The 24,802-nt window shown below is 45.1% G+C and overlaps 1 protein-coding gene across 1 annotated transcript in view; it reads right to left on the bottom strand.

Annotated features, from left to right (window-relative positions):
• Positions 1–24,802, bottom strand: part of LOC135900969 (cyclohexanol dehydrogenase-like) — an 84,669-nt gene that overhangs the window by 26,905 nt on the left and 32,962 nt on the right. The window contains exons 2-5 of the mRNA XM_070533721.1: positions 22,484–22,576; positions 17,196–17,334; positions 15,945–15,985; positions 8,638–8,707 (exon numbers count right to left, since the gene is read on the bottom strand). Of these exons, the coding sequence (XP_070389822.1) occupies positions 8,638–8,707; positions 15,945–15,985; positions 17,196–17,235 (151 nt within the window). The 5' untranslated portion in view covers positions 17,236–17,334; positions 22,484–22,576. The remainder of the gene's footprint in view (positions 1–8,637; positions 8,708–15,944; positions 15,986–17,195; positions 17,335–22,483; positions 22,577–24,802) is intronic.

Raw genomic sequence — 24,802 nt, 5'->3', positions numbered from 1 at the left:
ATAGATAGATAGATAGATAGATAGATAGATAGATAGATAGATAGATAGATAGATAGGCTGGGTACGTCTGCTATAGACAAGCAATTCTAACCAAAAAAAAAAACACTGTGATGAGTTGTGTGAACAAACTAGAACACTGGCAACAATGTTTTGCGGTTGACAAGTTTAGGCAGCCTAGGTTGAGCCTCTCCTATAAACCTTTTTAACGGCAGGGAGCAACGGAGCCTCGAACGAGCCCGCCGAGCCGCTGTCCTCGTCACAGTGGTACATGCTGATCGCCGTTTCTCCAAGCGGTAGCTTGAAATTGTAAGATGGTGATTTCGAATCAATGTGATTCGAATGTCTTCCGTCTGTGACGGCTGCGATGTCAGACGACTCAAGGTCGACAGGCTACACTGGCTGCGTTTGGTAGGAAAATTAACTTTATAGGCGAATGTAATGTGCCACTCTAGTCCTGGAGACTCTGTGGACTCCGGCGCTGCGGTTGCAGACAAGCGTCGGCTCTATATTTCCAGCATGAATAGAAAGCACTGAACTCCATCAGCTTCGTTCCGCTTATATACAGAGGATTTGGTTTCCAGCTTGTGCACGGCAAGGAATTCGGCACCTATGATGAACTTGGGATATGGACGAAAGGTGGCCATTCGAGTCGGCCAAATCGTGCGAATGGACGAAATCATCTATTTCTTCATTCGCGCACATTAAACTTATTCTGGCGAAACGTATTTTAACATTATTATGATTAGCAACCAACCTTCTGGTGGAAGTAGACCGAGGGCGTATTAGGACGACACCACGTGCCGACAAACAACATGAAAGTTTGCTCATTTTTGTTCTGCAAGCACGCCATGTATCGCGGCCGCCTCCAGTACACATGGGCTCTCCCTTGCTTCCGAATCTTGCCGGCAAGCTGTCAGGCCGACGCCGAGCATCGAGCGCTGGATTTCTTCCGAAAATAAAGTTGCTGTTGCGGAGAACACTTCATTTTCAAGCTCTCTCCACTCGGTGAGGTGCCCTTGCGCAGGAACCACTCGAAAACTAAGATTGTGCATATTCTTTCAACGCGTCGCGTGTATCTGGTTGATTGTGCCATATGAGCGGTCACTGTCACTAGGTCATTTCATCAAGTACTCCAAGCTAATCGTCATTTCGGTCAAGCTACTTTAAAGCTCTTTATTTTTTAGAGCTTTGATGTCCGTGTTACAGTTAGACACTGCTTATAAAATTGTACCACGAAAATGTTCAAAGCACGAAAGCTAGCAAAAACCATTTTCTCGGAGCTTCGCTAGTTACCTGGATTACGTTACCGGCATAACCTTGATTATTTACCTGGATTATGCTGGTGTGGCATACCGTATGATATACGGAGACACCTCCGATTGTTGTCAGCCGAGTATAACCCGATAGAGCTGAAGGCAGGACAAAGACTAATACAGCATTTTACGTATGTTAATTATCGACAATGTTCAGCCTAGACTCACCTACTATTTCTACCATGGGCTGACTTGCGGCAGAACTTCTAGACCCATCGCTATTCAATATTCCAGCTATATTCAAGTTTTAAGCTCAGTAACGAGAATTTAAAGAATTACCAATCGCAAGAACTTGTTCACAGCTCTCCAGAAAACGCGAAGACTTTCCAGTCGTCGTCACCAGCACGATCACTGTGCGCCCTCCAGCGCGATCCCACATACCAGCTTGGAACCGGACGATACACAGCACTCTCATCGCAATATCACGGAGCCCTCGACAAAGCGGTCAGAATGGGACTCTTAACCAAGGCTGGGGATTTTCAACCAACCAGCCTAGACTCCATCCCATTCGCTCGGTAGCTTTGCAGACTAAAGCTCCGTCTAATTCATGCTATCCCGTTATCGTGCAAAAAGCAGCTCTGCAGTTTCTGGACAAGACCTGCACCGTACGCGTCGCGCAAGTGCAGATGCGGCCATGAAGCTGTGATGAACCAGACGTCCACCGTCTATTATAAAGGAGGAAGGGCAAATGTCTGTTAAATGCATTGATTTAAAAAGTAAACAAGTTCGAGTGCTTCCTGAGGCTCAGTAACTGCAGACGAATCGAACACACCTATCATGCGTTATACAGCGCCGATGTGTTTCTAAAGTCATTTCTCATTGCTAATGTCTGATGTGTAAGTAAAGAGGTTTACCGATATGAGTGATGTTAATTTAGTTTACCCGCATCCACAAATACACGCGGGAATGGCCACTGCACGTTCTTGATAAGGTGTCCGATTTGTTGCTTGAGCTGTTCTAATGTATTGCGATCATCGCATTTCACTTTTGTTTTCACCATCCTCGGAGACAAAAGGCACATGACGTCAAATCGGAACAGCGGAACGACCAGTTTATGCCGACTACGAGGTCTCAATCACTAATCATGAAAACTTGTTCAGCCGCGTTGACATTCGAACAATGATGGTACGCGGGGTCCTGATAATTTATTGCTTAAAGCTATACAGGTACCTCAATGTGCAACACGAATAAGTACAGTTCTGCATGCCTTGCAGCATGCAGGAAAACGAGTCCCGCCAATCGGGTTGATGTCCTGAGCCATTGAACGATACTGTTACAGTTGGTCGACGTCACATTCGAGTATTTAGCAGCAGCAAGCGAGTATAACTTTTTCTGGGCGTGACCGACCGATTGAGGAGCTAGAGCACTTTCCTCGATCGCATTCGTGCAATTTGGTTCAATTATGCCTGGGAAGAACACTGACGAGCCCGCAATTAATTTACGTAGACAAACATTGCTGTTCGCAGACGAAAGATGCAGGCCTGGTGACATGAAAAGTCCTTCGGGCTCGGATCATTGATAAAATCCTTGCCTTACTGTTCGCACGTAGTCTACGAGAGAATTCGCGCCACTACCGCTCTCTACGATCTCTAAGCACTGACAACTATTGCCAATGCCTAATATTATATAGTGAGTGACCAGTGCAGTAAATTAAATTAGGTGTGCGTCCGGATGTAACTGAGATAAAGTTACCTAAAGGTAACTGGACAAGAAGAGGCACCATATGGGAGCTACGACTCGCCGCCGACTCCACGATCAATAGCGCTTCCGTAAAATATGAAAATCGCTTTTTGAATAAGGCAGTATGAGACTCACTCGTTGTTGAATTTTTGAAAACGCATCGTCTCGCCGGAAAAGCGAAGTATTCATTGAGATAACGAATTATTAAACCGCTGTGCGAAGTAAGGTTATTAGATTTATCGGCCGTGCAAACAGCTGCAAACATCTCACTCGGTGACCGCAGACAGTGGCGTAGGCAGAAATTCCGTTCTGGGGAGGGGGGGGGGCGGCTCACGTTGCAGCTCGGCCTCCTGCTTATTGAATTTGTCGAGGGATGAAATACATGAATGACTGCATTGCCATTGCGGAAGATGCTGCAAACGAATTCTTGAAGGCTACGACTGTAAAGACAAGTAATATATGTATCTCTTTATAACAGAATATACTCGTATGCCCCGAAAATAGCGCCAAAAATATCTGGTATCAATGCTTCCATGTTTTTTACCTATTTATTGTTTAAGGAAAATATCACACCAACTTCATCAAATATATCAGTTCGAAACAAGCAAAGCAGTGCATGTTGGTGATATGAAAAATGAAATGAACCAGTCGAGGATAAATATTTTGATGAAACTTTGTGATTCAAGAACTTTGCATAGATTCTTGTACATATGCAGTGGCCAAGGAGAAATCTCAATGACGCTTGCCTTTGATGCAATGTACTGCGCAGAAGAAGCTGTCACCGGACGTGTATTGTGAGTAATTGCACGGAAATTACCATCTCAACAGAGCGTATGTATAGAAAGCAGAAGTTCGGCGACATATACGAGGGCGAGGCAAATGAAAGTGAGCCAATGCGAATACATAACTAGCGGGGCACTTTATTTACAAGTACTTAGACATTTGTCCCACTGACTAACGAGTCGCGTGATTCCCCTCTTAAAAAACTTCTTGGCTTGCCGCTTCAAAGAGTATGTAACTGGCTCTTTCACGCCATCATCCGACACGAATTCAGCTTCCCTTGAACTATATCTTCAATTGCTGCAAAATATAGAAGTCCCAAGGCGACAAATTAGGCCTGTATTGCGGCTGTTGCAGTGTTTCTCATTTGAACTTTGCCAGTTTTGTGTCAACCACATCAGCGACGTGGGACGAGCATTCACGTGGAGCAAAGTGACCCCATTCGTCAATTTTCCACGTCGTTTGTTCTTCATTGTGACACGCAGTCCATCCGGCGTTTCACAATACCGGAAACGATTGACGGTCTCTCCAGGTTTAGCAATTTCGATCAGATCTTGATATCCAGATCTTGATACCCCTATTACGGAGGCAGAAGTCAGATATGAACTGACCAGGCTCAACTCGAAATCTGCACCAGGACCTGATGGGATAAGTAACAAAACACTTAGAAACCTCGACGATGTATCCATCCGAGCTCTCACGGACTACATGAATAACTGCTGGGAGCAAGGCAGCATTCCAAGTCAATGGAAATCAGCCCAAATTATTTTTATACCAAAGACTGGAAAGAAACCACAACTGAAGAACTTAAGGCCCATATCCCTGACATCCTGCGTCGGTAAACTCATGGAACATGTGGTTCTCACACGTCTCACGAGATACATGGATGATGGAGGACTTTACCCACATACCATGGTTGGATTTCGACCAAAGTTATCGACGCAGGATATTATGCTCAAACTAAAACATCAGATCATAGATGCGGGTGAGAAAAGTCTAGACACTAAGGCCATACTAGGTCTCGATCTAACTAAGGCCTTTGACACCGTCACGCACAAGGCCATACTACAAAATCTCCAAAAACTGGATGTAGGACGTAAAACATACGCGTACATCAAAGACTTCTTGACAGATCGTACCGCAAAGATTTCAATTGGAGAATCCAAATCGGACGCACTCAAGCTAGGTAATAGGGGTACCCCGCAGGGTTCAGTCCTATCTCCCTTTCTATTCAACGTGGCAATGATTGGTCTTCCTGCGAGACTCGAAAAGATAGAAGGACTCGGACACAGCCCCTACGCGGACGACATCAGCCTTTGGGTGGCGGGTGGAAGCGATGGGCATGTGGAAGAGATCCTTCAAACCGCAGTAAACACGGTAGAAGACTACATCAAAGACAAGGGACTGAGATGCTCCTCGCAAAAATCAGAACTTCTGCTCTATAGGCCCACATGCCGCGGTCGAAAAAGCATTAGGGAAAGGCCGGGCATTGTGGTCACAGTAGAAGGCACCACAATACCGATAGTGGAGAGCCTGAGAATACTGGGACTCCGCATATCCGAAAACGGCCATAACGGAGAAACCATTAGACTACTTGACAATAGTGTTCAACAAACAATCAGACTAATAAAGCGGATATCCAACAGGCACTATGGCATGAAGGAGCACAATCTCATCCGATTAATAGAAACATTCGTAATCAGTCGTATTGTATATGTGGTTCCTTACCTCAAGCTCTACGCTGCGGAGAAAGCCAAGATAGACTGCATTATTAGAAGGGCCTATAAGCAAGCCTTGGGACTTCCGGCAAATACGTCAAACGAGAAATTCTTGGCGCTCGGTGTGCACAATACATTAGACGAACTTATTGAGGCACAGAGAGTAGCGCAGTATGAAAGGCTTACGCAGAGTTTGACGGGGAGACACATCTTAGATGACATCGGAATAAACTACGAAGCACAGCACGGAGTGCGGAGAGACATCCCAAGGAAAATAAGGGAACATCTATCAATACCCCCACTCCCCAGAAACATGCACCCGGAGTTTCACCAAGATCGAAGAAACGCACGAGCCAGAGCTCTCCACAAAAGATTCCGTGATGCCAGGGACGTGGTCTATGTGGACGCGGCGGAGTACGCAAATGGACAGAGTATGTCGATAGTTGCTACGAGTCTAGAGGGTGACTGCAGAGTTAGTGGGACGGTGAAAACTTGGAAGGCAGAGGTGGCGGAGGAAGCTGCTTTAGCACTGGCAATAGCCTCCACGGAAGCCAACATCGTAGTAAGCGACTGCAAGACAGCAGTCAAGAACTATGCAAAAGGAAGAATCTCGCCGGAAGCACTCAGAATTTTAAACAACTTTCGTGAAGATCGCGACATTCACATTATATGGGCACCCGCACACTCCTCCCTTCCCGGGAACGAAATAGCGCACAACCTGGCTCGAGAACTGACAGGCCGAGCAGGTGACACGCAACAAATACTGGGAACGGAGAGAGACCGGATGACCAGCTTTAACGAGATCACCAAACACTATAAATTGGGAAGGGCCCATTTCCCCCCGGCACACTCCTCGTTAAATAGACGGCAAGCGACGGCATGGCGCCTCTTACAAACAGATACATATCCGAACCCGGTGGCCTACCACCGCTACTACCCAGACCTTTACACGGATAGATGTAGATTCTGTGAAGAAAGGGCGGACCTACAACACATGGTATGGGCTTGTCCTCGTACACCCATACAGAATAAAATAATTAAAACCAGAGAGCAGTGGGAGACCGCGTTGCTCAGCTGTGCACCGGAAGACCAACGCAAGGCAATCCAGCAGGCCGAAGATGCCGCCAGGGCCCAAGGGCTCGAGGCCGTCATTTAGGTAGAGGCCTAGGTCTCAAATCTGCTGTGCACAAATAAAGTTTATTCCTCCTCCTCCTCAACAACACTTTTCCGGCGGAAATGATGGCCTTTGCTTTCTTTGTGGCTGGTGAATTTGAATGCTCCCGCTATAACCTGTTTCAGGCTCGTACTAGTGGCACCACGATTCGCCCCCGGTCACAACTGCAGACAAGAAGTCCTCACACTCATTGTGATACCGGATAAGATGAGTCAAGGCAGCGCCGAACCTCTCCGCCTTCTGGTCGTGGTTCAAAACGTTGGGGATTCATTGCGCACGCAAGAGCCGATAACCGAGATCTTCATGAATTATTGTGTGAACCGAACTATGACTGATGTTCATACGTTCTGCCAATTTTTCGATGCTTATGCACCATTCTTGTCTAATCAGCTCATCAACCTTTGCAATTGAGTTGGGGGTGATTGCGCAATGGCTTTGGCCCGGTCTAGGATTTTCTTTGCAAGTGTCACGTACTTTCTTTAGCCGTTTGATGCAAGGCTTCACAGCGGCCAATGAAATGCAATGTTCAACGTAAAAGGCAGCCATACGGCTACTAATTTCGTTCTGGGAAACAGCTTCAGCTGTCGAAAACCTCACGACACCACTCCGTTCAAGTTTTCATGCGTCCATAATGTGTTGTAACCATGTTCAACGCAGTGTATGAGACCACTAAAGAAAGTTTAGTCTCACATATGCGTGTCACTTTTGTAAGCGAGTGATGCCTGTGTGCTACGTGCATGCCTCGTAAATAATCAACCAAACGCGCGGTTGCGCGGGATGGGTTGGCTCACTTTCACTTGACTCGCCTTCGTACATTAGAAATGCCAAGTTACAGTAAAATGTACAGGTGAGAAGATACAGACTGAGAAAGGGCAAAAGAGTGTCACTGGAAATAAAGTTCATTGCACGTATGTCAAAAACCTCGCCACAAAAAAAAATTATGCGCATAGGTTACCAGTATAGATCTAGGTATCTAAGAAAAAGTCACTATATATACTGCGTGAAACAACGCAAGTAAACATATTCGCAGATTCCGCGGCATCCGCGAGATGCCGCGACGAGCCCACTCACCATCGAAACGCCCTTGAAACTTTGTGCTTGGATGGGGCTCCTTGCGTTATGTGACTCCCGGTTCATGGTTGTTGCCGCGAAATCCCGCGAGAGTTCGCAATGATTGCGCTGAAATATCCTTTCGAGCGTAAAACAAGACATCCTAGACAAAATCCGGAATGATTTCCGGCGACGGGGGCTGCCTTGGCCGACGGTGCATGACAGCACGAAAAAATTTCGGGGGGGGGGGGGTGACCTGGAGCCCCATAAACCCCCCTCGCCACCTGGCTACGCCCCTGACCGCAGACACTCGCTGTCAGAATGCTTGCACGATGAAGAGCAGCAGTGCTCCGAGCGATTTCGCCTTTGTGCTGCCTCTCGCTTCAACAAGAACTAGGCACGCAATATTACAGCGCCCACTTAGACATCAGGTTCTCGGGCACGCTAGCCAATCGAATCCACAGCAGATTACCTACAAGGTTGGACGTAGGTGGCCTCGCACAGCCGCGTCATGCGCTCCGCGGCCGGGGCACAAACCGGGACACGCGCTACCAGGCCCCCCTAAATAATCTTTCAATAAATGTACAGTAACCAAATGAAGTACAGTAAGATATGGCCAGTACAAAAGCGCTGTATTGTGGGCATTTATTTTGAATTCCGCAACATTTTACAGCATAGCATACAGCTACGCACATTGATGACGCACGTCAAGGCGAGGACTCGCACTATCTGAATGTTTTTCTCCTCTGACAGGTTGACGTGACCCGAAGGTTTCGCTGCGCAGTATGCAGAACGTGAGACGGAGTATAGAAATACTCCCTTCCGGATACTCAACTTGTTCACCACTAGTTTGCTGAATTTTGCCCTCTCGCTTACTACAGTTGATCTGGTGTGTTTGCCACAGCGCCTACAGCGCACTCACCTAGTGCAGCACATCGCGTCAGGTGGTCCAGGGCTACTTTGGTGACAGCGTAAGGCACGGTGCCAGGAACCTGCCAGCAGAAATGAAAGAGATGTCCTTTGCTCAAAGACATGATGATGATTATTAGCTGCAGCCACGGTAGTAATAATTGTCTCACTTGTCTGAATAGTAGAAGCAATAGCTGTGCTGATACCTAAACTCTTAAAAAAAGACGGTGAAGAAAAAAAGTCACAACTACATCGACTCACTTTTTTCTGTCGCTGACAGCCTTTTTTTCAAAGGTATTCACCAAATCGAGGTCAGCGCTGACTTATGAAATTCAAGACTTCTATACTACTTGAAGTCAGTGGCAGGTACATATGTTTCTTCGCATCTACGGAATGTAATCGTAGACTGCACGTTATAGAGAAAAACTTCTTTACTTATACTCATGAAGATTTGTCGCCTGCGTTATGATAGATCGTTCTTTTAAACGTCATCGCTAAAATTGCGGTGATGGCACCCGCAGTAAATCTTTATCTATACGACGTGCATCGCGCTTTGAACGAGTGTGCTAAATGAACGACCCAGCACAGAACCGCATAGCCGCTGCTCAGATTGTCAGCCTCTCAACTGCTGAAGTGACTAGCGCAGGAGTGGACACGGCGCACAAATGGGCGACAAGCACAAGCGCAACTTCCATAGGGTACCATGGAATACCAGCATGGCATACCAACTAGCATGGTCTCACACCGGGCATCCCAAGTTCCGATTGTATGCAGCATTATCAAGGCCAATGCAATCCCCCGTCTCTAACGCCTATATCCCACGTACACACATTCCAGATTTACATACAACCCTGTAGCGCCAATGCGAAGACCCGAACACACATGGCAGCGTGAGCAACGCAAGTAGGCACCGCTCAGCATATACGTACAGTGCTACGCTCGAGAACACCTATTACTAGCCACGCATTCACCCCTCCCTCTGTCTCCAACCTGCTTGCTTTGCAAGCCTCGTCCACTTTTCGCGCCTCTGCGGCACAATACTGGGAATTGGGGGGGAAAAGGGGGGAAGGGGAGAGACGGCAGCCTCGCTAGAGAGCGCGAAGAATTATTGCTATACGAATAGTGCATGCCGTGGGGCTTCAAGGCAGCGCGAACGACAGGAAGAAAGCAGAGGTGCCGTACAAAGTGCTGCATACGGCGCCTCTGCTTTTTTCCTGTCTCTCGCGCTGCTTTTACCGCCTTCGTCATGAACCAGCCAGCCTGATTCAGGACACTCCTGCAGTGCGTATCGTGTAAGTTTCAGGCTTCACCCTTGTGACGTAGGTCGGGCATCGCCAGGCACCACAGCACTTTTAACAAGCACCCCACTCTGCTACACGCATTCAGGATGTCCCGTTCCCTTTCTTTTTCGCATTACTTTCATAGTCAATGTGTACCAGACGGGATCATGCCTCACTGCGTACGTGTATCAAATAATGTAAAGAAGCATTTTGTTGCCCAACTCCACGGTACTTTTCGTGTTTCTTTTTTTGGGGATATTTTAAACATTCCTTATTGAACGGTTGTTTTTATTGAGTACTCGTATGCAATTCAATTCGGAAACCTTGGTTTCGGAGACGTTTATTTCTTTCTAGAGTTCGGTCCTTACTGAGGATGGATCGCCAAAACGATACGTGGGAACGAGCAAGTGCAGGAATGGGTGCACGAATCGCCGAAACAGGCAGCACAGTCTTGCGTTAACACTGCTTAAGATGACCGCCTTTATGTGTGCAGCTGTTCCAGCTGTGCAAACTTAAACTTGATTCATATTCATGTAAAATGAATTGGCTTCTCTCTCCCATTTGCCAGGGAGTGTGTTTCTTCCGACTGTGACAGAACGTGTGCACGCGCCATGTGTACAAGCCGATAACACTGTACAGCATGTTGCCATATACCACAGGATAAAGTTTACTGTGCTGAATCGGTTCGGGAACTGTTTCTGGGTTACGAACAGCTTGAGGAAGCATTAAAAACATTTATTTATCCGAGCCTGAACTGGGCCTTCATTTACAAAGTATCTTGCCCTAAAATTTATTGTAAGAAAACAGTCAAACGAATCCTAATGCTGAGCATAATATTATCGACCCAGATCACTTACGAACGAAAAGCTTTGCAATTTCGTCGCCTGAACCACAACGAACCGTGCGAAAAATCACGTTGAAGCCATGCGAGAAAGGTGTTCGTTTTTTCGGTTCGACATGACTATCAAGTTGATTGTGATGATTTTTATGCTATGGCACATACTCAGGACGGGGATATTTTCAAGAAGCAGGTGGCGCATATCGTAACAACGCCAAACTAGCAGCTTCAGATTATCGCCGCGTGACGAATATTGTGAATTCTATACTATGGTAAATAGCACAATGGGCCATTGGCCAAGAAGCGCGTCTGTGTGTTGATTATAATAAAAATTTTCAACAATGGCACATACCCATAACGGGGTATCGGCCAAGAAGGGGGTGATATACGTGAATAAAAAACAAGAATAAATGAATTAATGCACGAGAATGGAAAGTTTCTATTATTGCATCGCATAGTTGTGTGATAGTACATGAACTCGACAGTTTTTTTTTTGTGCCAGAGAAGCACGAATAAACAGAGCAAATTTGTAGCGTTTCATTAGCTGCTTCAGAGAAGTTTTGCTTCACATAGATTCGAACAGGTGCGTAGGACTTACGTAGTTTTGTTTATGTTTTTGCAGATTGCTGTGTCTATGCTTACATAATCAATCAACTACCCCAAAACTAAAATTTTCTTGCAACGTAATTCGGTTCGTTCGCTGGCACTCCAAGGAACTAAGAGGATGAGCAATGCCTCTTGGTTGACTTTGCTTCATGCCGGTGTGCGTGCGATATACTGGAAACCTAAAAGCCGGCTCCTGGACCGATGTGTGAATGACTTGATATATGGGTGATATACCGCCCACTAATGTAAAAGAACTGGCAAAGACTTTGTCGTATTTTACGGGTGGCACTGCTGCTGAAAAAGATGAATGAAAGAGAGACACTACCAGAGTTATTGAAAGTAAAGTGCCTACTTTCAGGCAGTAGGTTACCTTCACGCATCGACACTTCAAGAAATTTACTTGGGAAGTTAGTGAAACAAAAAAAGAACCTGCCGTGGTGAGTGCGGAAATTAGTGACTTTAAAGCGAAAACAGTCTTGTTACTAAAAAAAAGTGAGGAAATAAACAGGAGCTTACTGCTCCAATATAATATAATGCAAATATTAATTAAAAAATGAAGGCAATTCCTCTTCCGCCTACGATAAATGGCACTACAACAACTAACCCTTCAGTTAGGCTTCTGGACAGGTGAGAACCTGATTTCCCCAATGAAAAAGAGAGCCACTGTTAAAAAATTCTACGTGAAAGGATCATATGTTGACATCGCGCGCGCCATATCCTTTCAAAGAATATTTCGACACATAATATCGTCATTCATAATATGATTGTAAGGTTACTTGGTTTTGGCGAACAGTGAGAAATAATGTTTTGCAGTCTGCTAAAAAGCAACGACTGAACATGACAGCCTTGGGTTTTCATAAAGGCGCTGCCGCGGTCTGCATAATTCACCACCTCTGTCAGATGTTGCTAACAGGTGCTCTGAAGATAAAGCCACAAAAGATCAGGAAATGCACTTGAACACGCAGTAGCAATATTTAGAATCGAGGGCGCATAATGCACGTACGCTTCACGTCACGTCTGCTGAAGGTCTGGCTATAGTTTCTTTTTGTTTACTTGTAATTTACTGTTACCTTACTTGTACTAGCATACACTTTTACTGAGGCCAACAACCTATGGCTAGAACCGGATAATTTCACAGTGTTGCAACGAGCCTTCGCAGCTTTAAGGATTGACACGAGGGGTAAGCCTCGTAGTCGTCGACTTGCCCGTTGAACTGCACTATCCAGAGGCACAGCTTTGGTGTTGCGGCCGCTCGGCGGTATTGATGCACAGACTGCGTTCTTAGTCACTAGCTCCGCCAATCTTGTCCCGCAGTTAGACGGAAAAAATGATGCATTCTTCCAGAGTGTTCTCATCTGGTGATGGCGCGTGGGCCCTCGAAAAAGAAAACGTAGCACCGTTTCTTTTTCGTATGTTATGGGCTGCCTCATGAGACCACATGGCAATATCGTTTTCGCAGTTGACCGGCGCGTCTTGGTTGCGTACCGTATCAGACAGGAAATCAGTCACACTAGGCTATCTATCAAAATATCTTGTACGTCCTCTTTTGTGCTGTTAAAAATGGTTTCATCGATTAAATAATTGATTGATTCACCTTGCTGATTTATGTATTTACTTCACAGGGGTACAGCACCCAGCAACTGCTAAGAATGAATTAGATGATTGCGTGTATTTATTTAGTTATTGTATTGCTTAGTGTCACCGCTTGGGAACCTCCAAAATACATTACATGAGAAATGAGAGGTTGTGCTCCGAGTGTTTTACCAAATAAGCATCTTAAGCTGTCTCTTTTGTCGTCAATGGGTAATGCGTAATGTGGGTGGTAGCCCTGTTACTACTTGACGTTAAAATTGCTCGATTGAGAATCCTGAAACTGAACACCTTCCACTATGGCCCAGGACAATGGCCCGCTTCAAAGACGGTGGATGAGCAGTGGCGTAGCTAGGTCATCTGGCACCCGCGGCCCATAGGCCTTATTTCATACCCCCCCCCCCCCCCCGGGTGTAGTTGAGAAAGGCGAGGATATCGACAATTTCCGGGTTTCAGCACCAGTACAGCCGCCTTGGTTACATCGCGCGTGCCCCGGGTCCCCCTCTCCTTCGCTTTCTTTCCCAGAGATCGCGAATGTAGCAAATATACAAGCTGTTTTTCCTGCGCCAAATAACATAGGGCGCTGCACAGATAACGTGTGATAAGCGCATGTGCACATCTTCTGTCAGACTGCAAGGCTTGCCAGCGAATACAAATGGAGCATCGTGAAAAATATGGCTCACATCACACGTAACAACAGATATCTTTATAAAGTTTTAATTACCAATTTTAGCGGCAATGTTGCATTTCCAAAATTGAAGCTCGACATTTATATCTTACCTAACAATAACTTCATATAATCATCGTAGGTGCTATGGCACGCAGTATTTTGGCTGTGGGCAGCCCTGCATGAAAACGAAAATTAGATTGTGTTAGTGACGCTGATCTCCTCAACCTATTAGAAAAACGTAAAACGCCACCTGCCTCCCTGCTGCGCGGGCGTCAATGCTATGGAAATTACGAGTTCTCTTCATTCTGTTCAATTAAGCCTTGTTTTCATTTGCTGCTATACGGACAAACGTGATTATCCGAGCTGCGGTACCGCCACGAAATTGGCAACAGAATAGAACACGCTTCGCCTCGATTCTTGGCGTCACCATTAAAAAAAAAAAAGACGCCGCGATGAAGACCGTGCCAGCGAAAGCTTGCACTACTGTTGGTCTGCACTCGCAATGGAAAGGATTGAGGGATCAACGTGACTGGTCCATTATTTCAGATTTCCTTCGCTGCTGCCATACTGGGCGCCGCCCGCAGTGCCAAAGTAGTGTAGGCTGTAGCACCCAAAACGATAATGTTTAAGAAGTTTTTGTTGAGTTAATATTATGACTTTGAGTCCTCAATTCTCGAGTTGATGTGCTTCCTCTATAAGTGCTTATAAAGGACTATTCGGGATATGGTTATTACTTATCTGCCATATTTTTCACGCTACCGAGTTCCTAGTAATCACAAAGACACATAACTTCATAGAATATCAGGAAATATTTACAAAATTCATTTCGTTTTTATAAAATTCCATGCAGCTGACACAAACACTGTACTTTTGACATGGAGTCACAGAACAACAAAATGGTAAAGAAACGGTCAGCTAGGACTAGGAGAAATATCTTTTATTAAACACTTCGAAACTGATAAAAACTAATACAACGATTCAAAATTGATAAATAGAACATCGTATACATATTGCCCATGCACAAACCATGGTGGGACATCGAGCCTTTTGCATCGAGCAGGCCGCACCGAGTCTGAACACGATCCAGAGAATCCAATTCGCGACTTTTGATGGCCGCACTTATGCAACGTCGCTCTCAACGAACGCTTCGCCGTAAACGCGAGCGTCAGGCGCGCTCGTTAAACGCCCCCTTGCTGCTGTCTTTGTTCGTCTTCGCTGCGCGTTCTGAATAGAAGAGCGACCCAAGAGCCTCAACGCCTTACAACGCTTCACTATGTTTAGCGACGCCTGCTCCCAGCATGAACGCACGGCACGAGCGCACCCCACATGGTACGTTCTGCTAAGTAGTTTAGCGACCATTTTGCGAATTAAATTTTTATGCGAAGCATATTACGAGGGCTCAACCCAGCTCCTCAGGCGCGGCGGTGACCATGAAATCACGTGACACCGTGACGTCACGACAGAGGAGAAGTGGCTTTGGCTCAACTCTTGCAAGACGGGCTGGGTGGGAATCGAACCAGGGTCTCCGGAGTGTTTGACGGAGACGCTACCACTGAGCCACGAGTACAACGCTTCAAAGCGGTACAAAAGCGCCTCTAGTGAATGCGGTGTTGCCTTAGAAACGCGCTGTTTCTAAGGCGTGCGTCTCTTGCTCAGGCGCACATTTCGTTGCCGCGCCGAACGCTGCTTTGCTCGACGCTCACCGCGTCCAATGCGGGGCGCGTAGTCGCTGCCCTGTAGCCCATTGTCTTACACCCCTTGGCGGGTCGACGGGAACGCTGTCGCGTTCCACTCTTGAAGGCGAAGAAGTAATGCATGAGTTGTTTCTTCGTCTAGCCGAACCAAATATAGCCAAGCAACAGCAGTTCACCAGGCTAAACAGTGGTTCAACAACTAAAATAAAGGCTAGTATGCTTCGCATCCTGGGCTTAACCTTACCTAAGCCACAGCCATTTTTTTAGCCCACACATTCGTGCGATTATTTCGTGGGGTGTTGATAGAGCTGCAGCCGACAATTTTGCGGCGCAACCCATCGGGTACATGAGGTCGGGCTACTTGATACCGGAGCATTCTTTGCCATTTGCGCCCAGTTAAGCCGGCGGAGTTAAGCCTGTGTCTTCAAGCGTATATGCCCCCCGCTTCCCCCCCCCCCCCAACGTTGCTACGCCACTGTGGATGAGGTCTCCGCCGTGGGTGACAATGTTGCTTAAAGCTGTCACCATTACCAACTAGCTCAGCTTTCTGTCGTGATAAGCTGTAGTAGCCGTGTACAAAGGGGCAAGGCGTATAAAGGTCGACGAAGACAGTGGTGTGATGATATTTGATATTTCACTCACCGTTATCAACGATGCGATGCTAGAAATGTTGACGATGCTACCTGAAATATATAAAGAAATAGATAAGCAACTGACAACCTAGAAGATAATGCGAGTCTTTGATGCGGTAAATAATTGCTTTTAGTGTTCATCCTGGTTCGCCCGCAACAAGAAACACGATTGCGGCCAAATGATAGATTACCGCGCCGCATTCGCACCAGCTTTGTTGGCGCGAATGAAAGCATTGTATTCGATGTTGTAGAGCATGTATTGCAGTATTAGCTATCAAGAGTATATATACCCCAGCGACCATGTGGCATTACAAAATGACCTATCGCGCATACAAAACTGGTGTACCACTTGGCTCATGTCATTAAATGTAGCTAAAACCGTGTTAATGTCCATTCATCGTCGTCGTAACTACGTTATCCCCAATTATAGCATCAATAACACGCAGATTGCAACAACGGATTCATTCAAATATCTTGGTGTGCACATCTCGCGTGACTTAACTTGGACCTGTCATGTTAACCACATAATAAACTCTGCTAATCATACTCTAGGTTGTCTACGCCGTAACCTCTTCCTCGCTCCTCCCTCTATTAAACAACTTGCTTTTCTAACCTTTGTGCGGCCTAAGCTTGAGTATGCCGACGCTATTTTTGACCCCCACCACAATAACCTTATAAAAGCCCTCGAGTCGGTTCAGAACCGCACGACACGATTTATCCTTTCAACTTATTCATACAATACAAGCATCTCGGCACTAAAAGCCCAAATAAACCTACCCTCGCTAGCCTCACGCCGTAGAATAGCCCGTCTTAATCTTTTTCATAAATTCTTTCATTCCTTGCCTTTTGACAACCCGTACATAAAAAGAGCACATCGCATTGCCCGCACCAGTCACTCAAATACAGTATATCCCCCACAAGCTCATACCGTTACTTTTCAGCAATCATTTTTTCTGCGCGCAACACGAGACTGGAATGGCGTGCCCGCCGAAGTTCCCACTATCATCGACCCACTTGCATTCAAGCGACTCATCGGAAATATCCCTTTGTAATTTGTAGTATCTCTTTGTCACTAACTCCCCACTCCCTCATGTAATGTCTCAACAGAGACCTTTGAGGAAATGAATAAAAAAAAATAATGGTTCGATTAAATAACCAGCTAACACTATAATGCAAACTCTCGTGCCTATGACATGGCCTTGCGCACAGCGAACAAAGTCGCATAGCGTTAGCGCCTTGTGGAATACAATTCGAGTTGCACCTTTTGTTTGACGCAAATAGGGCACAGCGTTTTTGATCATGCAGAGGGGACCAAGGAAGTTCGTCTGCCACGCTCTGTTGAAGTCGTCCACTGAGGCACTTTGAACAGATCCTGCTACGGAAACTCCAGCATTGTTAACCTGTAAGAGAAAGAACGCAGCAAAATGGAAACACTACGACGTCAGAGTCACTATGTCTTATTGTCCCTTTAGAATTACACCTATGAAAGTAAAAGGTCTCGCCTCGAAGTGACCATCCTGCCACCTGATTCTTAAAAAAATATTGGCGTAACGACCAAATATTGTAACACGTACATCGGCAAATACCATCCACACAATCACTAAAGTAAAATGTTCATAGCGGCAATCTCGGTGACACGGTGCTCAAACCTAAATATCGAAACAAATAGCTATATTCTGTAACGTTGCTGTGCAGATTTCCAATTCAGCACGACTGTCAGAGAATGTTTCTTTGTTGCTAGACATTCAGGTTAACAAGGTAGTAACGTAGGCTTTCCTGCCTTTCCTTTCAAAACTAACACGTTCATCTTTTCTTTACCCATACGTATAGGCTGGGGACACCATCCACGTATGGTGGCGGGGAACGTGTCAGAACATTTGCGGCGAGAGGCATAATCGAGGCGGTCATTTACCTTTAGTGACTGACGTTAGTGTCACAACTTCACAAAACTCGGACATTACACAGCGTAGTCGGCCCTCAGATTATACTGGGAGACAACAATCAAGTGATCATCCAAAACGCATGCTTTTGGTATCTGACGCCCTTACCATGTAGGTGAACGGCCACTTCCAAGGAATAGACATGAACACTGCTTTAATGTCACTTCAGAAATCAGCAATGTAGAGGAAGTTCAGTGACAGGGTACATTTCCTTCCAGCCAACAGTGCGTACCAGATAGTTGCGAAAAAAAGTATAGTTTTAACTGCAGTTTCGGGCACGTGTGGCGCGTGTGATAAACTGTAGTTGAACAAGAAATGATTCTTCAGGTAATGGTTTGACAAGCAGGCTTGGTTTTGTCAGGAAAAAGGCACTTGTCGAAACTTCCCCTCCAGGGCATAATTTCTTGTACCCCCGTCGATCATTTGAAGCCTGCACCTTCCCGCGAAAACCAGCCTGTCTTGGACCACGGGCTGGTAACGATTTCTTCGAGTGATGCACATCGCATATTCGTCATGGGCCAAACAACCATGTCAGATAAAGAAAACGGCATATGAAGTTAGTAAGGTAGTCCGGGGAATGAGCTATGAGCCCTTCACTGCTCTCAACACTGAAAGGAAAAAAGTAAATAAGTTGGAGCGTGGAGTGATACGTCAACTATTCACTGAACCTTCCTAGGTTTCATCTCGTGTCGACCATCGCTTATAAGTTCGCGTGTCATTCTACCCGACCAACGTGTATTTCCATTCGATCGTGCCAAAGATGTCATCTCAATTGAAAGAACTCCCCTCCTCCATCGCCAGGAACCCAAGTTTCACTTCACTAAGGACCGCCCCTTTGAGCATGATTTAATCTGAGTACACTCTGTGACACCGTAATAGCACTGAGAGTTTTCTCGTTAGTAAATAAATACACGGTTAGGACGTCTGCTGTGGGAAACATGCTCAGGGCTGTGCACGCTGTAAACTTGACGTAGATGCTCATGTGTGTAACACTTTGGCTGAGGAATTGCCGGAAGTTCTTGTAAGGTAACGTCCGGCTGCAGCTAGCAAACAGGCTAATTTCTTCTCTCACGTTGGCCGTTCAGTTGTACACACGAGTGACAGTGGTTATCATCATCATCATCATCATCATCATGAGCCTGGTTTCGCCCACTGCAGGGCAAAGGCCTCTCCCATGCTTCTCCAACAACCCCGGTCATGTACTAATTGTGGCCATGCCGTGCCTGCAAATTTCTTAATCTCATCCGCCCACCTAACTTTCTGCCGCCCCCTGCTACGCTTACCTTCCCTTGGGATCCAGTCCGTAACCCTTAATGACCATCGGTTATCTTCCCTCCTCATTACATGTCCTGCCCATGCCCATTTCTTTTTCTTGATTTCAACTAAGATGTCATTAACTCGCGTTTGTTCCCTCACCCAATCTGCTCTTTTCTTATCCCTTAGCGTTACACCTATCATTCTTCTTTCCATAGCTCGTTGTGTCGTCCTCAATTTGAGTAGAACCCTTTTCGTAAGCCTCCAGGTTTTTGCCCCGTAGGTGAGTACTGGTAAGACACAGCTATTATATACTTTTCTCTTGAGGGATAATGGCAACCTGCTGTTTATGATTTGGGAATGCCTGCCAAACGCACCCCAGCCCATTCTTATTCTTCTGATTATTTCCGTCTCATGATCCGGATCCGCCGTCACTACCTGCCCTAAGTAGATGTATTCCCTTACGACTTCCAGTGCCTCGCTGCCTATTGTAAATTGCTGTTCTCTACCGAGACTGTTAAGCATTACTTTAGTTTTCTGCAGATTAATTTTTAGACCCACTCTTCTGCTTTGCCTCTCCAGGTCAGTGAGCATGCATTGCAATTGGTCCCCTGAGTTACTAAGCAAGGCAATATCATCAGCGAATCAGGTTATCAGGTTATCAGATACCTAATAAAAGTAACTAATGATGTTTGACTGCTTATCCTTGACTGCATATATGTCCTTGCCAATTGTGAACGATCATATGGCAAACCTATTACCTGGAAGTTCCTTTTTTTTGCTTCACCTGCTTTCACTATCTACTCAATCGACTAGTAGGGTGGTTTTTAGCCTATACGCCTTTTTAAAGCATTACCCGTGGTAGACGCCGCACTTTTGGTCCTTCTGCTCAATGGCTGAATGAGATATGCATTACTTGAGCGAGAAATTAAAATGCACAATTAGGAATTTACAAAATGCGATTCATTAAGTTTTTAGCTAGTTACTTTGCGCCACAGAATGTAGTTTATTCATTGTAGCCGTTCTTTTCGCAAGGCGTACTTACATGGAAGGAATTCTCAACATAAACTAGTTTCTAGAACACCGTTTAAATAGTGCAACAAATATAAATCGACGTTTCTTTTATTTTCGTGCTTCAATGCATAAGAAAGCGCGTTGTTTAAGTGCGATTTCAGCAGAAGGGGTTACGCACAGTAATTTTGACGGCGCATACATTAGTCGTCCCAAGTGATTTTGCTTGCATACTCACCGGACAAAGTTAGTTCGAAAACAGCAATGGCTGCTGTTTTTGTTAAGCATAAAAATTTATTGTTTTGTTCATTAGACGAATATGCATCGCCAATTTTCGTGCAAACGATGTTCGCACTTTCGTGTCATCCATCTGAAGCATTAGAATTATTCTATCACTCCAAGGCAAGTTACAGAAACTCCGTCAGATCTATATATTCCTCGTATAGGGTACGGTAATTAGTTTGGTACAATATAGTTTCTTACAGTGTTTGACTAGTATTTGGACTTTATAAAACCTCACAAGGACACCACAGCTGAAAGTCAATGACTCCACGAATCAGCTCCTATGCCAAGCACCCTTCGAATGACTGCCAGCCACAGACGACCAAATTACTGTTTGCCGAATAGAAGCTCAAGGATAATCTTCGCTTGAACAGCACTGTTTCGCGCTGAGTAGCTGGCTTTGAAATATGCTAAAACTGTTCAGGACGCTCCGATTAATGCAGCTCGCATAAGAAAAGCTTAGCACATTATGTTATTGTAACAGTACCTTCAAGGCATTACTTTAATCACGATAGCAGAAATCCTAGGCTTGCACCCCAGTAATGAGATGATTTTGTTCTTACTATATTTACGTTAGCCATGCGTTCGAGTTTGATGGTACGCGGTGTTACCGAGATACTCCCATTTCTATGTAATCACCGCTTAGTGCACTAAAATTACCATTAAGTGCAGTAAGTACCCAAGGGCAGCCGGACAAAGTTTGGTTCAAGCTTATTTCTATAACAAAAGAATGAATTTTAGAGTTTGCTGAGGCTGGCGTTAGTGCGACGTATTAAAACCATTCTCTGATCTCGGAGTGTAAGGTCACAGTGGAAGATCGTATTTTATTTTGTTTTCTCGCACACAATACGACTTTCCGCTGTGAAGAAATGATAAAGCGCCCAATAGAACTGTGGGGTTTCGTGTTACAATGGATATAGTTAACGAACGTAATTACTTCTTGTCGTGAAATGTATTGCAAGTCCCTAAGAAGGGGTCGCTTGCTACAACCGCTTGTAAGAAAAGCACGCTATTATCGCTTATATAAGCGGAGCCGTACTCTCCCAGAAGCAAGAGAGAGGGATACGCAACCCCTTTAATTACAGTGGAGCGGGTCTTTTCCTAAGGCTTATGCGCAAGCGCTCAAGATTCAGGGAAGCACAGAAGCCCCAACCATCTACGCTTGCGGCGGGCTGCAACGGCGCAGGGTAGTCAGGGGCACCGCTAGTACGAAGGTCCTTTATTTGCTCTAGAGGTCATTCACCCTCTGCAAAAGAAACGGGTTCACTACTAATGGGAAGCGAGCGCGGCTGCTAAATGGCACCGTAACGCTACTGAGTAGCTGTAACATAAGTTAGTCATGCACGTTTTACTAATGCGCGAATTAATGCACATTTTTACGTACTTGCTTACGTTGTTTTTGTGCTCTAGTAGGCTCTTACACATTCTGCAGTATGCACAGGACGCTTTACGTAAGACAATGCGAACACATCCCTGATAAAGCCACATTAATTTTTTTTTCAGTGATGTTGCAGGCATAGCCGAGGGCTGAACTGACATATGCATAGCCCGTTAAAGGATAGGCGTCACATTATGCAGCGACGTACGCATGAACTTCTATATCACATATGCACATTCGTATCATCAAGGAATCAGTAGTAGTAACGAATAATTTGTCAACTTCGCTCTCGTAACAATATTTAATGCTGTCTAGGGGGTCCCGGTTGACATTATGCGAGACAATTCGCACTAAAGCTAAATAAAATAGCGGCAGTTGATTTTTAGTATTATTGATGAGTGATTCATTTCAGTCCCCTATTTGCCATTCAGCCTTATTGTCAAATCGTAATTGAACACTGTATTTTAACGCCAGATGGAGTAGATTATGTCGCGTAGGCTCTTGCTTCTGTTCCCAAAGTTTATCAATCCTTCATTCGAATACCCTTAACGAGAATAAAATTTGCCTTTAGCGCCGCTGTTGAACCTTTTTCTTGTATTTCTTGTTCTTCCGAGGTGATGCCAGCTTCTTATACACAGCATGCGTTAAAGCCTTTATGAGCCGTTTACGGAGCCTTGAACTTACGAGAATATCAATTTTCCCGAAGTGCTTCGCCGTCTTCTGCACCACATCTGCGACATCCTTTTGCACCGCTACGTCACCAGGCACAACAAGAACCTGGAAAGCATTAGACAGCAATGAACTAATGAAGTACATGTGGTGTAACAAGAAGTGAGCTAAATAGCTGAGCGCTCGCATAGCAGTGTGACTCCCAGAAATACCAGAATATAAATGCCGACGCCGATTACAGAAAGAACAATCCCGGAAACTTACACACAAAATGTTTACCAATATGTGCATGTCTATGTACATGTCAGCGACGTGTCTCAGACTGGATCCAACGTTTTCGCGAGGCGACCCGTATCATAACCCGCCCTGTCAAAACGTTGCCTCGAGACGTTAGACATGCATTTTCTAACTACTGTTTATCGCTTCTACCCTGTCCATCTTTCCTGTGAGTTTCTGTGTAATATGGTTATATAGGCTTTAGTAAGACTGCAAAAAAAAGGAAAAAAAAACCAGGCGGTTTCGCATTTATTTCTCTAGAGTGACTCACGGAACTCCTCCTCCGACCTACACAAGGTTGCTTGCTAAGAATAATGAGACCTTTGACGATGCAACACCAGGAAATTTTATAGAGCATGGCGATTTTTAGTCGACATGTGGCGATGTGCTTAGAGCCAAACGTGAAATATGGCCTGAATTTTTTATATTCTTCACGGTTCAATTCTGCCGTTTTTGACCATGCAATATTAATGACCAGGAGAAGTTCAAACGAAACAGTGGCTCACAGGAAGATAAAGTACTTGGAGTGATCAGCCCCGGTAGATCAAAGAGTGTAGCTAGAGTTCTTATTTAGACAAGAGACCATGTCTTTGTGTGGGCAACAGTTACTTGATTTGAAATTACTTCCGTCAAAAGGAAAGCAGTGGTTGGTCTCGTGAAAGCATTTCCCTTGTCGAAGCGTTCGCTCTGGAGACAGCCTTTGTTCTACCACTGTTGGTAATTCAGAGGACTAAGACTTTTTCTCCAACTGACTTGTCGTGGAAATATCAGTTAATTAAAAAGGTTAAAAAGGTGCCCACCTTTTTATCCTTTTGTCTGTGAATTTCGGAAGTCAATTAATTATATAAACTTTCACCATGGCAGAATTTTAACGTTGTAGTCTCTTATTTGGTGCGAAATGTTAGAAGAGTGAAATGTTAGTACGAAGAGGTCACTCAAGTAAACTAAGGGTTCTGATGTCGCAAATTTGTCATGAAAAGCTACTTTTACAAATGTTAGCGCAGGGTTTAAAACGGGTATAGCCAAGTGTACCACGAGAAGAACGCTGTATGTTTTACACTTTACCACGAGAAGAACACTGTATGATTACGTGCACACGTCTGTTGCCATAGGCAACAGACGTGTGCACGTAATCTGGTCAATAAAACATTTCCTATTTTTCACCAAACGAACACTTTCCATGCACTGGCGACAGACGAGCTGGTATGTCTATAATAACATTACTTATGACAAAGAATTTCAGCTGAATTTATTACAGGGAAAGAGTCTGCTTTTTCTTTTTGATTTATGGGTTTTCACGTTCTAATGGAACACAGGGATCATGACTAGGGTTGCATTTTTCTCTTGAAAGCGAAGCTAAAACAGAAAAACATGCGCAAGTAATTTTTTTTCGATGATTGGGTTTGATCTGAAAAAAACACCTGTTTGTCCAGCACGACCAACGGAAAAAAAAGAAAGAAGATGCAACTGCACTTTATCGGATGGAAAGCAGTGCCGGCCCAAAAAAAGTTGAAATACGAAGTTTTTTAGGGAGCCTTATATTATACCAATGGGACGCAAAATTACAGCACTTGTAGGACAAATTCGCAAGCCCCAAAAAAAACTTTAAAAATGGGAAGGAAACGAAGCTTTCCTAAGGATTACATCAAGAAGATTCCAGATCATTAGGAATCGTCGAATGCTGGAATCCTCATTTGAAAGTTTTGTCGAGTGTTCTGGAATTTAGAATGGCAAAGGCGTTATACGAATGGAAGTCCATATGCAATGTCAATAGAACGTAAAAATGAAGAAACCCTCACCTGGATACAGGTTGGCGATATTTTAATCTTCATATAATTATTATTGGCGGATGAGTGCAGCGATATATGCGATTCAAAGGTTTTAGGTTGTGGCCTTGCAAGGTTCACGCAAATTTCTTGAGGTAATTGGAAACAACGTCTGGCGTCCATTTCACGTACGATCTCTTCGGACAAGAAGCAGAGGATATGCTACACAAGTTTTGCCGTGCACTCAGCCGTGTTGGCAATCACCTGCACCAAGCCGGTGGACCTACTGGTA

This window comes from Dermacentor albipictus, chromosome 2 (assembly GCF_038994185.2).
Source record: "Dermacentor albipictus isolate Rhodes 1998 colony chromosome 2, USDA_Dalb.pri_finalv2, whole genome shotgun sequence".
In the NCBI taxonomy this organism is placed as follows: domain Eukaryota; kingdom Metazoa; phylum Arthropoda; class Arachnida; order Ixodida; family Ixodidae; genus Dermacentor; species Dermacentor albipictus.
Note: the sequence above shows the minus strand (reverse complement) of the source record. Positions and strands in the feature narration are given on the sequence as shown.